Genomic DNA, 16,639 nt, shown 5'->3' with positions numbered 1-16,639 from the left:
TCTCCCTCTCTCTCTGCCACTCTCCCATTTGCACTCTCTTTCTCTCTCTATCAAAATAAATAAACATTAAAAAAAATTAAAAATATAATAGCTCTCCAATTCCTTTTAAATACTTGGATTTACAAAAAAAATCTAGCTTTTTATTTTAAAGAAGAGGGGGAGAACATGGATTTTTCTAAATTTGGGTAGAGCTAGCATTAACACTGGCTAAATGATTTTTTTTTTTTTTTTTTAACCAGATACTCTTGGAGGAGGGACAGATACAAGGCGATGGGGCTTGTGAAAGAGGATCTCTGTCTGTAGTCCAGGACCCAATTCTGATTCCTTTGTTACATTAACCTAACCAGACTTTTGAGAAGTGAAAAATGGGTCTTGGAGATCTACGAGGACCTGATATAATGTTGATTTTAAGACCAATTTCAGGGGCGCCTGGGTGGCGCAGTCGGTTAAGCGTCCGACTTCAGCCAGGTCACGATCTCGCGGTCCGTGAGTTCGAGCCCCGCGTCAGGCTCTGGGCTGATGGCTCAGAGCCTGGAGCCTGTTTCCGATTCTGTGTCTCCCTCTCTCTCTGCCCCTCCCCCGTTCATGCTATGTCTCTCTCTGTCCCAAAAATAAATAAAAAACGTTGAAAAAAAAAAAAATTAAAAAAAAAAAAAAAAAAAATAAGACCAATTTCTAGGAAAATATGATTAACAGCCAGTAATACTATTTTTCTGCCCTCCAGCATTTTTTGCTTTATTAATTTTCTTTTCTGTTTTCTACTTTATTGGTTTCTGCTCTTTATTATTTTTTCTGCTTAGGTTTACTATACTATTCTTTTTAGTTTCTTAGGGTGAAAACTTATATCATTGATTTTAGACGTCTTTCTAATATAGGCATTTAAAGCAGTAAATTTCTCTCATTAAAAAAATTATTTAAGTATTTTCTAAATCTGTTATTGTTTATTCTTTGATTTTTGAATTATTTAGAAGTTCATTTTCTGTTTTCCAAATATCTACACATTGTCTAATTCATTATTTTTGGGTTTTCAAATTATTTCTACTGTGGTCAGAGAACACAGTCTCAAAAAAACTCAGTCTTTTAAAGTTTATTGAGATTTATTTTATGGCTCAGTGTATGGTCTACCTTAGTAAATGTTACATATGTATTCTGCAGTTGTTTGGTGTAATATTCTACAAATGTCTTTTAGGCCAAATCAGTTGGTAGTATTTAGATAGTCTATGGACCTACTTGTTGTCTACTTGTTCTGTCAATTACAAAGAGAGACATGACAGAATCTCCAATTATGGTTGTGGATATTTCTGTTTCTTGAGTTTTGCCATTTTCTGTTTTGAATTTTAAAGCTCTCTTATTAGATACATACATATTTAAGCTTGGTATCTTATCCTGATGAATTTCTCCTTTTATCATTATAAAATTTTGTTCTGCTTTGTTAACCTAATAGTATCCTTAAATTTAAAAGGTGTCTTTTATAGACAGTGTGTAGTGGAGTCTTGCTTTTTTTAATCCATTGTGACAATCTCTGTCCTTTAGTTGAAATGTTTAATCCACTTACAGTTAATGAAATTTTTTATGCGGTTGTGTTTAAATCTATGATTTTGCCATCATTTTTATTTGTCCCTTTTATTATTGTTTTTGTGTCTTTTTTGATGCCCCCTTTTGGGTTAATTGGGTATTTTTTAATATTTTATTTTATTTTCCTCATTGGCTTTTTAGCTATACATCTTTTAAATTACTTTTTTATTGATTATTCTAGGGCTAATAAATGCATCCTTAACTTATTAAAGTGTGTTTATTGTCAAAATTATGTCATTTATCTATTCATCGGTTGATGCACATTTAGGCTTTTTCCATAATTTGGCTATTGTTGAAATCATAAGAGACTCTTAAAAACTGAGAATAAACTTAGGGTTGATGGGGAGTGGGAGGGAGGGGATGGTGGGTGATGGGCATTGAGGAGGGCATCTGTTGGGATGAGCACTGAGTGTTGTATGGAAACCAATTTGACAATAAATTTAATATTAAAAAAATATCCATCTAACATTTTACACCTGACCATTCTCTCTTCTTACTTTATACTTCCTACTTTTCACTGGACACTTAGCATTTCCCCTTCTCAATTCACAAATATAATTTAATATAATTCCTTTTATTCACCCCTTCTCTTCTTTGTGCTCTTGTTGTCATATTTTTTTATTTTTATATATATTAAAAACTTCCCACATATTATTGATTTAAGCAAATAGTTTTAATATATAGTGTTTTAAGGAAATTTGAAGAAGAATAAAATATATAATTTTTTTATTTTTAACAACTTACTCATCTTTTCTGGTATTCTTTTCTTCCTGCAGATCTGAGTTTCTGTCTGGTATCACTTCCCTCAAAGCTTTATAGTATCTTGTAGTGCACATCTGCTTGAGATTAATTTTATCAGCTTTAATTTATTTGAAAGATCTTTGTCTTATTTTTGAGAGATATTTTCTCTGGATATAGAAATCTGAATTGGCAACTTTTTTTTTTTTTTTTTTTTTTTTTTTCCGCCTTTCAGCCCCTTAAAAACATTCTCACATCTTCTGGCCTCCATTATTTTGGTGAAAAGTTAGTACTCTTATTTTTCTCTTGTATGTAACATATTGTTTTTAGGCTTCTTTAAAGATTTGATCTTTGCTTTTTAGCAGTTTGACCATGATGTAGCTAGATATGATTTTCTTTGTATTTATTGTCTTTGGAGTTTGATGAGCTTTTCTGACCTGGTAAATAGTGTTTTTCACCAAACGTAATAAAATGTTAACTATTATGTCTTCAAATGTTTTTTCTGCTTTATTTTCAGAGTCTTCTGGGACTCCTATTACATATGTTAGACAATCTGATATTGTCCCACAAATTTCTGATGTTGTGTTCATTTTTCTTGTCTTTTTTTCCTTTGTTTATCAAATTGGTAATTGTTAGTAATCTGTCAAGTTCATGAATTCTTTTTTCTGCTATCTCCAATCTACTATTAAGTCCATTCAGTGAGTTTTTCATTTTAATTTTTGAAAGTTCTAGTCCTAGAATTTCCTTTTTTTCTCCGATTGATCCTTTTTTGCAGTTTTAGTTTCTCTGCTGAGATTCTCATCTGTTCATATATTCTCCCTTGTTGTTGTTGTTGTTGTTGTTATTGTTCAAAAATATTTTCCTTTATTTAAGAGATTTTTCAAACAACAGCTCTGAAGTTTTTACTAAATGCAGTATTTGGGCCAACTTAAAGTCAGTCTCTAATGACTTATTTTTTCTTATGGGTCACATTTTTGTTGAATGCCTAGAAATGTTTTTATTATGTATTGGACAGGATTGATACATTGTAGAGATGTTGAATTTTTTTTTTCTTTTTAATTTCTCTGCAGTGTTGTTTGTTTTAGTGGCAGTTTAGTTGCTGGCTGATCACCTTGTATAGGTTTGCTAGGGAAGATCTGTGGAAAGCTTTTTTTTCAAGTTTTTTTTCTCAGGCCCCTCTAAGTTAGCACAACTCTTCCCCCAGATTGTTTTTTCCTCATGGTTTTTATTAGGTCTTTAGGGCTTGGTTTTAGACTGTTTTAATGTGGATCTAGAGTTGGTCTTATTCTATGGTGTGCTTTTCCCCTTAAAGTGAAGCCTTTCTGGCATTTCAAATTGATGTGCAGAATGTTAATGAGTTCTCTTTCTTCAGGTTGGGTTAAACTGGCCATGTTTGCCTATGCTGCTTGACCTCTAGTATTTCTATTCCATATTAACCTCATTACAGATACTCTTTTGTAAGCCTTATGTAGTTACTTACACTCAGCATTGGTTGAGGATTCTCAGGGAACCCCTGTACAAACTTCTGTGGTCCTCACTCTGTGCATTTCTATCCTCTCTAGTGTCCTGTCTCTGCCACTAGCCCTGCTCTGCTTGGACTCCAGCTCACTATACTACAATTAGAAAATTGTCCCAAGGCAGAGAGCCAAGCAAATGTAGCCTCGCAGTATTGCTCATTTATCCAGTAGCTAAAAATAGTTGCATTATTTTGTCCAGTTTAATAGTCATTTATGAGAGGAAGAAAAGTCTGGTACCAATTACTGTGTCATATTGGAAGTGGAAATCTCCCACAGCATTTTTATATGTGTTAAAATGAACTTTAGAGATAGCTTGAAAGGGAAAATTAAATCTTAGTCTCTCTTAGAACTAAATAAAGTGAGCTTATGTTGCTTATGAACTGACCATTTCTCTCTGATCTTTCTGCCTCCCACCCCTAGTCTCCCAGTCACTGCTGTCTTCTCTATTCACAAGAGACACAAGGAGGGAGAGGGGAACAGAAGAAAGACCTTACATAGACTATGCGTCCTAGGTTGTGACCTTGGGCCTGTCAAATGGAAAATTAAATGTGGTTTTGAAGCAGTACTATGTAAAAGTAGAAATGCATATAGGACTTTCTCTGTTAATATTTTATGACACTGCTCATACATTGAAGTGTAAGCAAACAGGATGTATCAGGGAAAGGAGCTACTGAGAACATCTTTAAAATTTGTCTCTTAGTGTCTACTCTTCAGATTCTGGTGAGAAGATGATATATCTAGATTTGTAACTTAACATGAGCATTGTGATTAATAGGAAGAAGTTTTCTTTGAGTGCATCTGTGGCGGGGGTCAGGGGATTAGGTAATGTTTTGTCAGATTAGATCCATACAGAAAAATCACTGTTCTTGTTCTGAATTCTAGTTGTTTTCTTGCCTTTTTAGTATTAAACTTTAAAAAAATAAAATATCTTTTTGATAGTCGAGGATTGCTTATTGGGGAAATAGTTATGTTATTTGATAATTAGTCGTCACTTCAGAAATTTAATGACGTTTCCCTTTGGAAGTGATCTAGAAAATATAAATGTTGTCTCATGCTTGGAGCTTTCAGCTCTGTTTAAATATGTCTGAGAGGCCTCAGAAGAAGCATAATTCTTTATTGTTAAGGCCCAACTTGAATATAGCAAGTTGCTATAATACCTAATTGAATATAGCAATCTTGCATCTTCCCAAAAAGCCTTATTGAAATTAGGCCTATTCTTTTAAATTTGTTTTGGCTTGTTGATTTCAAAATATACCCCATTTCATTTCATTTTCTCAGAAAATGTGATGGTAGTTTAAAGGGATTAAAGTTTGTGGGAAGTTTTCTTGTTTTAATTCAAGTTGCTCACCATGTTGTTTGCCATAGCTTTACTTTTTCTGGTGTTTTCTAAATTGAACCCCTCATTTAATCATTTTCTCTCTTGCCAGCACCTTCTATGCATTTTCCTTGTAGCTTCTTACCACATCCTCTCTACATATTTAACCCTGGATTAACCCATCTGCTGTCTCTACTCTTTAAAAATATTTTCCATTTATATTTTCCATTTTAAACTGTGGTAAAATACACATACATTTTTTTTTTTTTTCTTTTCTTTTCGACTTGGGCTGGTGAGTACTGCTAAAAGGCATTTATGGAGACTGGTAGTATGAGAAGTTCTACTGTACTTACTGACCTTCTCAGCCATAGCTTGTCCTTGGGTCAACTTTCCCTGGTCCTCTGCCTAAGCTTTTGTACTTTATTTTCCTCCGTAAGCCACCTATCCTTCCCCACAACTGCCTTCGGGCAGATGGCCTTGATTCTTCTGTCACAGAGAACATGGAGGCTCTCTGCTGTTCACATCCTCAGTTTTCCATGCTTTTGTACATGCTTCTTCTCTGTCTTCACCTTCTGTCTCCCAGGTTCAGAGGAGAAGTGCCTAGTTCTCACCCAGGTTAATCTCTCTCCCGGAGTTTTTGTGGTATCTTCCCATCCCTGTGGGATGTTATTCTAACATTTCCTCTCATCTACTCCTCCACCTGCACGTTTTGTCATTCTTTACTTTTCCTTCATGCTTAAGTTATTCCCATCTTAAACACAGACAAACGAACAAACAAAAAAACAAAAGGACTTTTCTCCTTTTTAGTTTGACCCTATGTTTTTTTTCTTGATACACAACTGTGTACCTTGAAAGAATAGTCTGCAGCCCTTGCCTTCCCGTGTAGATTTTCCATTCTTTGGGCTGTTAGGCTTCCATGTCCACTATTCCATTGAAGGTGCTTTATGAAAGTCACTGGTTCCCTAGTTGCCAAATCTCATAACCTCTCTAGGCCTCATTTTACTTGATGTTTCAAAGACAGTTAATGCTGACCACTTCCTTCATGAAAACTTCCTTTGTTTTTTGGGATACTGTCCTAATTTTCTTACCTCTAGTAAATTCCTTCTTACTCTCCTCTTTTGCCCCTCTTCCTCTGCCCACCTCTTCAATGCTCATACTCTCTGACTCTTACCTCCCTCCCTCTCAGTAGTCTCACTCATCTGCACGGTTTTCATTATGTATACGGAGGTGATTCTGAAATCTGAATCTGCCCCATAAATCCCTGTTTTGAGACCAGATCCATATAACATAGTCCTCAAAACAGGCCTAGAAAATAGTAATGTTTTTCACATTTATGGGTGAGGAAATTGAAGCTAAGGGATATTTGTAACCCATTTGAGATCAAGCAGTCAGTGGAAGAGGCAGGACTTGAAGTTCTTTCTAAAATTAGGTGTTTATAATATGCCATTAATCAAACATCTCCACCCGGCTGACAGATGTATTAAATACATCGTATCCCATACCAAATGCCATCCTATAACTGTTCTCACTACACCGCCCCCCACCCCCCCCCCAAAAAAAAGAACACCAAGAGAGAGAATTTGGAAACCTATATTATCAATCTCCGTGAATGGCATTCTTTTTTCCAGTTATCCAAGCCAGAATGTATATTGGGAATTGACATAGACTTCCTCCTGTCAGTCCATCTTACACAACTGTCTGGCCCAAGGGAGCATCAATTCCTTGGTATTCTCTTTTTTTTTAACATGACTTGTAATCATTCCCTCCTTTTTACTTCTGCTGCTGTCATAATTGAGAACTTCATATCGACCTGGATTGCTATTACAGTTACATTGCTTCCCATTGTCAAGCCATTGCTTCCCAAGTTATGTGAGCCGAAGAATCAAGGTTGTTTTTTAATTTTTAGCCTGTAGCATAAATTTTGTAGCATTTAAAAAATGAATCATTTTTTAATGATGAAAGACATCATTAAAAAAGACATGCAAATTATAAGCTTCATTTTTTAAATGATTAAATTTGGCAGACATAAAATTATTGACAGATTGCTATAAAACTTTTTTTTTTAACATTTATTTATTTTTGATATAGAGAGACAGAGGAGGAGAGGAGAGGGAGGGGAGGGGCAGAGAGAGAGGGAGACACAAAATCTGAAGTAGGCTCCAGGCTCTGAGCTGTCAGCACAGAGCCCGACACGGGGCTTGAACTCACAAACCACAAGATCATGACCTGAGCCAAAGTCGGACGCTCAACCGACTGAACGACCCAGGCGCCCCAGATTGCTATAAAACTTTTTAAATATTAGTTGTCCACATGTATCCTGTCACAGGTAGATAACAGTTTGTGGATTGACACTGATTCACAGACAACATAGGAGAGCACCAGTTCATGGTATCTAATGAAAAGAAATGTCTTCAGTTTTCTTAGATTATTACCACATGGGCCTACATTGTTTAAAACTGAAAAATTTCAACTAGGACATTCTTTGTTTTTTGCTTATAGATAGCAAGTATATGTGGATTTAAGAGGTTTTAGAAAATTTCCTGTTTCTATAGGATTCCTTCTTCCTATACAAATAACATCCCATTAGAGCAATGAGTAATCATGTTACATTGTATACAATTTAAGGTTAAGATCGAAGTACTGAGGAAAGAATCCAAAGCAACATTTTCTTAAATGGGCTTGAAGTACAATCTTCATGGGTTACCTATTAACAAGAGTGATTTCCCCTGGTTTGGTGTATTTAACTTGATCCTGTACACATATGCAAAAGTCTGCCACCAATGTGCAGTAAATTATACCAGAGGAGGTGATGTATTCCATTTCTAAAAGATTAAAATTCTACACAAGTATTAATCTTCATGGGTGATAAATAATAAAAGTAACTTATTTGGATTTGGCAGATGTCTGACAATCCCTATCAAAAGATTTGAAGTAAATGAAATGCAAACAGGAGATGCTAAAATGGTTACACAGTAGAATACCCCTGGGCTTTAAACAAGGCTTTGCTGAGGAATCAAAACACATAAAAAACAAAGTCCTAAGGGGGTATGGATTCAGGAATGGGTGTGCTCTAAATATAACTGAGATTATACCTAGAATTAGTTTAGAAATTCATTAAATAAAACCATACTGTGCAGACCTCGTTGTTGTCTACATCACATCTCACACAGAACAAAACACATGGGCAAATGTTAAGACAACATACTTTTCTCTTATGAGGTTAAAAAAAAAAAAAAGTAAAAGCCTTTTAGACATCTTGAAAAAACAAATTAAGCAACTACTCTTCAGCATATGCCAGGACTAAAAACTACCACAGAAAATTTCTAACCATTACGAGTTCATTAAGAGTTAAAAAGAATTAAGTTCAATTATAGCAATATTTGCTCTGATAATGAAGTAGATGACGCCCAAACACAACCATCAGAACAAAACAAAACTTTGTCATGAGAAGTAGGGGCACTATCTGACGTTTAAGAGATTAAATTCCTAAAGCGGTATGTTATATAATCACTCTTCTTCCATTTCTAGGTCATTCACAGGAGGTGGAAAAATGGCAGCTTGCTAAACCCACACCTAGAATGTAACCAAAAGTTTTATTCAAAGAAAATTTTTTTTAAAGTTTATTTATTTTGAGAGAGAGAGCATGGGCGTGAATGGGGCAGGGGCAGAGAGAGGGGCGGGGGGGGGGGGGGCGGGGGGGGTGTGGGAATCCCAAGTGGCTCCACACTGTCAGCACACAGCTGGACATAGGACTTGACCTCAGGGACCATGAGCTGAAATCAAGAGTTAGGCGCTTAACCAACTGACCCACCCAGGTGCCCCGGGAAATTAGTATTTAGTCTCAGCTGCCTCTTTTTGTTACTAGCCTGCTTATTTAGCTTTCTTATTTCATGACTGTGGTATACTTTTATTTATGCTTGCCTTTAAGTTTCTAATGGATGATAAAAGAAAATTATAAGCATCTTATTTAATTCAGTAGCTCCATGATGGAAATAAGCCTTAGTGTTAAAAGAATTCTTAGATTAAATGTGGTTTTGCTTGTAGGCATTTTATTATGAGATTTTTTTTTTTCTAACTCTGCCTTGTCCTTGTGTTTTGGTTGTTTAGATCTGCTTCAGCTCCCCAGGAATATGATTGAAAACAGCATGTTTGAGGAAGAACCAGATGTGGTGGATTTAGCCAAAGAGCCCTGTTTACATCCTCTAGAGCCTGATGAGGTGGAATATGAGCCCCGGGGTTCAAGACTGCTGGTGCGGGGTCTTGGTGAGCATGAGATGGATGAGGACGAAGAGGATTATGAGTCATCTGCAAAACTGCTGGGCATGTCCTTCATGAACAGAAGCTCAGGCCTTCGGAACAGTGCAACTGGCTACAGGCCGAGCCCAGATGGGACTTGTTCGGTACCCTCTGCGAGGACCATGGCGATCTGTGTTTTTCTTATTGTGGTTGCCGTTTCTATAATCATGGTGATTTATTTACTACCCAGATGTACTTTTACCAAAGAAGGCTGCCATAAAAAAAACCAATCAATGGGACTAATTCAGCCAGTTGCGACAAATGGAAAGTTGTTTCCGTGGGCACAAGTCAGGCTTCCCACCACCATTATGCCACTACGCTATGAACTTAACCTACACCCAAACCTAACCTCGATGACATTCAGGGGTTCTGTGACAATTTCACTTCAGGCTCTTCAGGCCACGTGGAATATCGTTCTTCACAGTACAGGCCATAATATTTCAAGAGTGACCTTTATGTCAGCAGTTTCAAGCCAAGAAAAACAAGTTGAGGTCTTGGAATACCCATTTCATGAACAAATTGCAATTGTTGCCCCTGAAGCTCTTCTTGAAGGACACAATTATACCTTGAAGATAGAGTATTCGGCAAATATATCTACTTCTTACTGTGGGTTCTATGGAATCTCCTATACAGATGAAAGTAATGAGAAAAAGTATGTAGCCCTCTTAAATGGTTCTACTTCTTTGCTCTGTGAAGACTTCTTTAATGTGGATTCCTTTGCCCGTACCAGATATGTTAACTGGAATTTTTTTTTTTAATTTAGGAGGTTATGTGCAAAATAGAATGGTGATTTGGAAGCATCTACTATTTCTTTTTTAGTCAAAGCCTTGAGCACCTATCATGCTCATATATGTCATATATTATGTTAGGAGTGGGATATGCTGATGGAAGGAAATTGATAAAGATTTTTATCAGTTACATTCTCTATCACCACAACTTAAGTTATTTTGAGCTTTTCGTATCTTAGATGAATGTAGTTTTCAGTCCCTTAACAATATCTCAATGGGAATCAAAGAAGAAAAGAAGAATATGGATAATTCTTTAAGATCTATTTTCCTAATGTGCAGAACTTTTAGGGGGTGCTTATTGAGATGGAGAAAGAGGGCAGGAAGAACTGTTGTATGCTTACATATATCATTTTTAGTGTCCTTAATATTTGCTGTTCATTAAAAAAAGTCACTCTATTTTGGATTTCTGATGGAATTTAAAAAAATCTAGGACAGACTTAATTTAGTTTAAAAAAAGTGACTTAAAAGTATTCTCGCTATTTGTGTATTTTACACTTTAATCTTAGTATTCATAGAATGTTTCTGGAATTTGAGTTTCTGGAAAGATGCAGTGCGCACTGTATACAGGTTATTCATAAGTAGCAATAATACCATTTCTCTGGTGTACACAAAGTCCTTAATAGATGTGCTTAATTTTGCTGGCGCATTCCCTCATATTACTTTGTATACCAGTTTGTGAATTACTGAAGCTGGCCATTTGGCAAATGTATGTTTATGTATTGAGAAAAATAGAAATGAATATTTTAAATCTAAAGGAACTTGTTTGATCCTTCTTAAATGAAGAAAGAAAAAACAAGATCTGTACAGCTATTCAGATAAATAATTTTTTTCTCAGGGTGCCTGGGTGGCTCAGTCGGTTAAGTGACCGACTTCAGCTCAGGTCATGATCTCACAGTTCGTGAGTTTGAGCCCTGCATTGGGCTCTGTGCTGACAGCTCAGAGCCTGGAGCCTGCTTCGGATTCTGTGTCTCCCTCTCTCTCTGACCCTCCCCTGTTCATGCTCTCTCTCTGTGTCTAAAAAACAAAAATAAACATTAAAAACAAATTTTAAAAAATAATAATTTTTTTCTCTTTGCCTTTACTTAAAAAATGGCATGCTGGCTCTTGCATGAGATCTAACGTTAAAAGCAAATTTGTAATTATACTGGCAGCCCATGGCTTCTTGGCTTTACTTCTCCTTTTATAATCTTCATCAGCTCTAAGAATTAGAGGATATACGTAAAAACAATGCAAACACACCTTTAAGACAAATCCAGTAGTCACCTCTTTGAATCATTATTGCTCTTGGAGTCCCTTGAGTCTACTCCTACTGTATAATGGAAGGAATAAATGTATCACAAAGAAAGCTGATTTTGGGTATGGTCACTTGTTGACTCTTGCCATGGGCTAGATTGAGTTGTGGAAAATGCTAGAAAAATAGAGAAGACAGTCCCTTAAAAATAAAAAATAGAATGCTTTTAACAAGTGTTTTTAAAATGTTTATTTATTTATTTTTGAGACAGAGGAGAGAGAGAGAAAGTGTGAGCTGGGGAGGGGCAGAGAGAGGGAGAGAGAGAATCCCAAACATGCCCCACACTGTCATTGTAGAGCCCGACATGGGACTCTGTCTCACAAACCATGAGATCATGACCAGAGCTGAAATCAAGAGTTGGATACTTAACTGACGGAGCCACCCAGGTGCCCCAGCAAGTGTTTTTAAATCTATTAAAACAAATTAGTTTGTAAAACTCTGCTGTTACAGAAAGTATATAAATCTGTTAACCTGACTGCTTCAGCCAAATGAGTGTCCCACATAATTATATATCTTCATGGAAGATAAACTTGAGAAGATTATTTATGCCTTTCAAGGTGTCTGAAAACTTGAATTCAAAACAATTTTTTGCCTTTCTCCAAATTTTGCATAGTTTTGCATAGTTCTGTTAGAGAAATTTTTTGTACCCCCTCCACCAAGTATAATAAGAATAATTAAATAAGTAGATAAAAGAATTAGGGATATATTCCTTATTGATAGGGAAATCAGAGTATATGTAAATATCAACCATGCATTTGTGGTAAGGGAACTTTACCTACGTTATTTAAGAGGGGAAATGGCCAGTGACCTTGGAGTTTAGTCTAGAAGTTGTTGATGATATACTTAAGATTCTAGATAATAAACTGATGCTGAAAGAACTAGTAAACAATTTAGGATAGGGATGTGTTTTCTTTGTCCTTCAGTCTCTCAATGCCTTTTTTTGAACACTTCAAGCATCTTCTTAACTGGCTTCTAATCTTGTCACTGCTTTCCCCTCCTCTTGCCACCATCTTCCACACTGCTGCTAGACTCATACTTCTAGAGTACAGATCTAACCATATTGGTCTTTGGTTTGAGAGCCTTCACACTTCCTCTTTTCTGATAAGATTTAGTTCAAGATTCTTCCAGCTCTGGCCCTTGTTTTATCTCATAGCCCTCACCTGCTACAATAAGCTTCATGTGCACTTTCCTGAATTCCAGTGATAATAATAGCCCATATTTACTGAGAACTCAAGTGCTAGAAACTGTTTGAAGCATTTTATATGTTTAATCTTTTATCCTGTCAAACCCATTAAGAGGTGGATATTAATATTTTATTCATTTTACAGATAAAAAAGCAGAGCATAAATAATATGGTTATCAGGTAGGAGGGGGGAACTCAAACTCAAACTCATTTTAACCCCATTCTTAACCCCACTATGATGTACTGCCTCCCTAGTTCACACTACCCATTGTTCATTTATTTACCTATTGTTATTCCCAGTGGTTAGAATTCTCTTATGTGAAGCCTGGCTAATTCATGATTGTCTTCAGCACTACTGGAGGTAGTGCTCAAACTGCAGCTAATATTTCTGAAAGCAAAGGAAGTCACTAATGAAAGAATAAGCTTCAAGGTATTCAGCATAGATAAGATAGATTATAAGTATCCTCAAGCAGCAGCCTTCTCAAAGAGACTTATGTAAAATAGTTAATAGTGCATCTCTTTCAATAACTTAAGATTGTCTTTGCCTCAGAACATTATGATCCAGTTTTTATCCAAAGTGATCGTCTAAATAGACTTTTTATATGAATGGTATAGATATCATTAAACTTTATCCCCTGGTCCCTTGTGGCCCTCTTTCACAATTTTCTATTAACTAGGTAAGAATTGGGGAATGGAGTGAAGAAATTGAATATTAGCAACATAGCATGTTTAAATTGTTTCATATATGTTGATTGCTATCTTTCATGTAGTTTACTCGATAGAAACAGTTATTTTGGCAAATTCTTATCAGGAAAACACAATATTGAGTGTGGATGAGGAGTTATGACTGTCTAGCATTTATAATAAACATCTATGTTGGCAATTGTGGCATACAAGTAGTTTTTATTTTGAATAGTCTTATTTGATTCTAACAAGACCCCTAGGTGTTTGGCAGAGGATCCTACTCAGTCCTAATTTAATAAATAAGGAGGGCGCGGGGTGGCTTAGTAGGTTAAGGGTCCAACTTCAGCTCAGGTCATCATGATCTTGCGGTCTGTGAGTTTGAGCCTTCCATCGGGCTCTGTGCTGACAGCTCAGAGCCTGGAGCCTGCTTTGGATTCTGTGTCTCCCTCTCTCTCTCCCTCCCTCCCTCACTCACACTCTGTCTCTGTCTCTCAGAAATGACTAAATGTCAAAAATATTTTTTTTAAATAAGGAAATTGAGGTGTGTATTACTGATTTGCCTGAACTCCTATGGCTGGTAAAGTGCAGGATTTGGGTCTTCTTACTTCAAATCCCACACTCTTTTCTATCTGTCTTTTAAAAGTGGAAACTAAGCCCTAAGCAAGCTAGGCCATCTTGTCCAGGGTGGTGGTTGTATATGTGCCATATTGACCAGTACCTGAAATATGCACAACAGGGCCACACTTGCCCTGATTATTCTATGGCCATGTTTGGATGATTTCCCCAATGCAGATCTGTTTTATTCCTCTGTTTAATTAGAAATCTGATTTTCTCCTCTTTTTTTATGCTTTTCTCTCAGTTTTTTAAAAAGTTTATTTGTGTATTTATTTTGAGAGAGAAAGAGAGCATGTGTAAGTGGGGTAGGGGCAGAGAGAGAGGGAGAGAGAGAATCCCAAGCAGACTCTGCACTTTCAGCGCAGAGCCAGATGTGGGACTCAAGTTCACTAACAGTGAGATTATGACCTGAGCCTAAATCAAGAGTCAGACGCTTACCTGACTGAGCCACCCAGGCACCCTCTCCCAACTTTTATTTATTTATTTATTTTTTTAAATTTTTTTTTCCAACGTTTTTTATTTATTTTTTTGGGACAGAGAGAGACAGAGCATGAACGGGGGAAGGGCAGAGAGAGAGGGAGACACAGAATCGGAAAAAGGCTCCAGGCTCCAAGCCATCGGCCCAGAGCCTGATGCGGGGCTCGAACTCACGGACCGCGAGATCGTGACCTGGCTGAAGTCGGACGCTTAACCGACTGCGCCACCCAGGCGCCCCCCTCTCCCAACTTTTAATGTAAGACTTCCATATGAGTTAAATTCTCGAATGTTATTGCTGTTTTGTAGGAGAGGGAGGAAGTTTTTTTTATTCATTTCTGAAAAGCTTGAGGGAAACAAACATACTATAGAGTAGCTAGTTTTTTTAGTCTTCATGAAAGTTTAAGTAGTAAGTTTAAGGTTTAATGTTGTGAAGCCAGGGTCTGTACAGGTGATTAATGGCAATTAATGACCACCCTTCATAGTGATCATCCATCTGAAACCTTTTTAAGACCAGTTGTAGGCTACCTTTGTGGCTTCATCTCCAGCCATCTTGGACAGCCACCTCCTGTCCCTGAGTATCCATCACTGTCTTTCCTTGTGCTTTCCACTCTTTCTAGAGTATACTTTCTTCCCTTTACCTTTTCAAATATTCTTCATTTTTTAAAATTCTCTTCAAAAGTTTTCACCAGTTTCCATATAGTATCTCAACTGCCAGTCAGAATTTGTTTCCTATCCTTTATTTCCACTGCTTTGTTTTCAATATTAATGACATGATTTGCAGCCTGCAGGTTTCTGTTCATCATATAACCTAGGTCTCTCCCAGTTGATTGCAGATCCTTTGATGACTGGGATTATACCATGTTTATCTTAGTATCACTAGTACTTGGCAGGATACCTTGAATAGTAGGTGCTCAATAACTATTGGATGAATTTGCATTTGTTTTAGGTACTTTGCAGCAACTCAGTTTGAACCCCTGGCAGCAAGATCTGCTTTTCCTTGTTTTGATGAACCAGGATTTAAAGCCACATTTATCATCAGGATCATAAGGGATGAGCAATATACTGCTTTATCAAATATGCCTAAGGTACTGTTCTGTTCCTTAATGTAAAATCCTTGAGTGGGTCTCTTTCTTTGTTATAAATATTTGAATTCCTCTTTGTGATACTGTTGAGAATGAGTAAAATCATGTATATTCTTATCCTTTCTTAAAATACTTAAATAGAAGTTAAAATATATGTTAGAATTAATTGAGAAGTCAGCTCAAGGAGCACTTGAAGAAAGAGTAAGGCCTGCTCAATATGCAATATGTGGGCAGGAAATATGAAGTATGTGCTGTATATGAAAGGTATGCAAATACTAATACTATATGAACTAGTACTAAAAATCACAGTGATGTTTTCTGAGACTTGATGAATTTGCTATTCTAAATAGTGGTGCATGATAATGTTGAATCATGATTGACCTTGGTGTTTTATTGGTTATTGAAAAATCAGTATTCTAATGTGAAGGCTTAACAAGAACGTGAACCTCTTTCTTGGATGTAAATTCTGTGTGGGAGGCAATGGGGACAAAACCAAGCAGAATTGTTTTTATGCTAGACAGAACTTAGGGTTGTTTTTTTTTTTTCATGACACCTGAGTGGCCATGTGGAATCTGATGGGAGCCTCTCAGAACCCATGTGGCTAGGGGAGAGGAGTAGCCACGTCTAACAGACTGTGGAGTCAACCTTTGTAGGCAGGCGAGGATGTGATCTGTCCTTCAATAGGGACATCACTTCAGCAGCTCCAGTCCTAGCCCTACTCTTCACCTTAATCTTCCTCTAAAAGAGGTGAGATGCCTACTTGCCTAGTATCCCCAAACATATCTTAATTCATGGTCAGAAAATCTTGGAAGGCTTCTCTAATCTTGTGTCTACTACATACTGCATAGTGACTTACCACCTTTGATCCCACTAAGCCTTCTTGGGGTCATCACCATGGTACTTTAATTTTTTTTTTTAATGTTTATTTTTGAGACAGAGACAGAGCATGAGTGGGGGAGGGGCAGAGAGAGAGAGGGAGACACAGAATCCGAAGCAGGCTCCAGTCTCTGAGCCGCCAGCACAGATCCCAATCAGGTCATGATCTCACAAACCGTGAGATCATGACCTGAGCCAAAGT

The 16,639-nt window shown here is 36.8% G+C and overlaps 1 protein-coding gene across 3 annotated transcripts in view; it reads left to right on the top strand.

Moving 5' to 3' along the window:
- LNPEP (leucyl and cystinyl aminopeptidase) overlaps positions 1 to 16,639 on the top strand; it is a 92,121-nt gene that overhangs the window by 27,119 nt on the left and 48,363 nt on the right. For all 3 annotated transcript variants that reach the window (XM_058726422.1, XM_058726433.1, XM_058726412.1), the window contains exons 2-3: positions 9,253 to 10,093; positions 15,426 to 15,564. In XM_058726422.1, coding sequence (XP_058582405.1) covers positions 9,253 to 10,093; positions 15,426 to 15,564 — 980 coding nt within the window. The remainder of the gene's footprint in view (positions 1 to 9,252; positions 10,094 to 15,425; positions 15,565 to 16,639) is intronic.

The sequence above is a fragment of the Neofelis nebulosa genome, chromosome 1 (assembly GCF_028018385.1).
Source record: "Neofelis nebulosa isolate mNeoNeb1 chromosome 1, mNeoNeb1.pri, whole genome shotgun sequence".
Classification (NCBI taxonomy): domain Eukaryota; kingdom Metazoa; phylum Chordata; class Mammalia; order Carnivora; family Felidae; genus Neofelis; species Neofelis nebulosa.
Note: the sequence above shows the minus strand (reverse complement) of the source record. Positions and strands in the feature narration are given on the sequence as shown.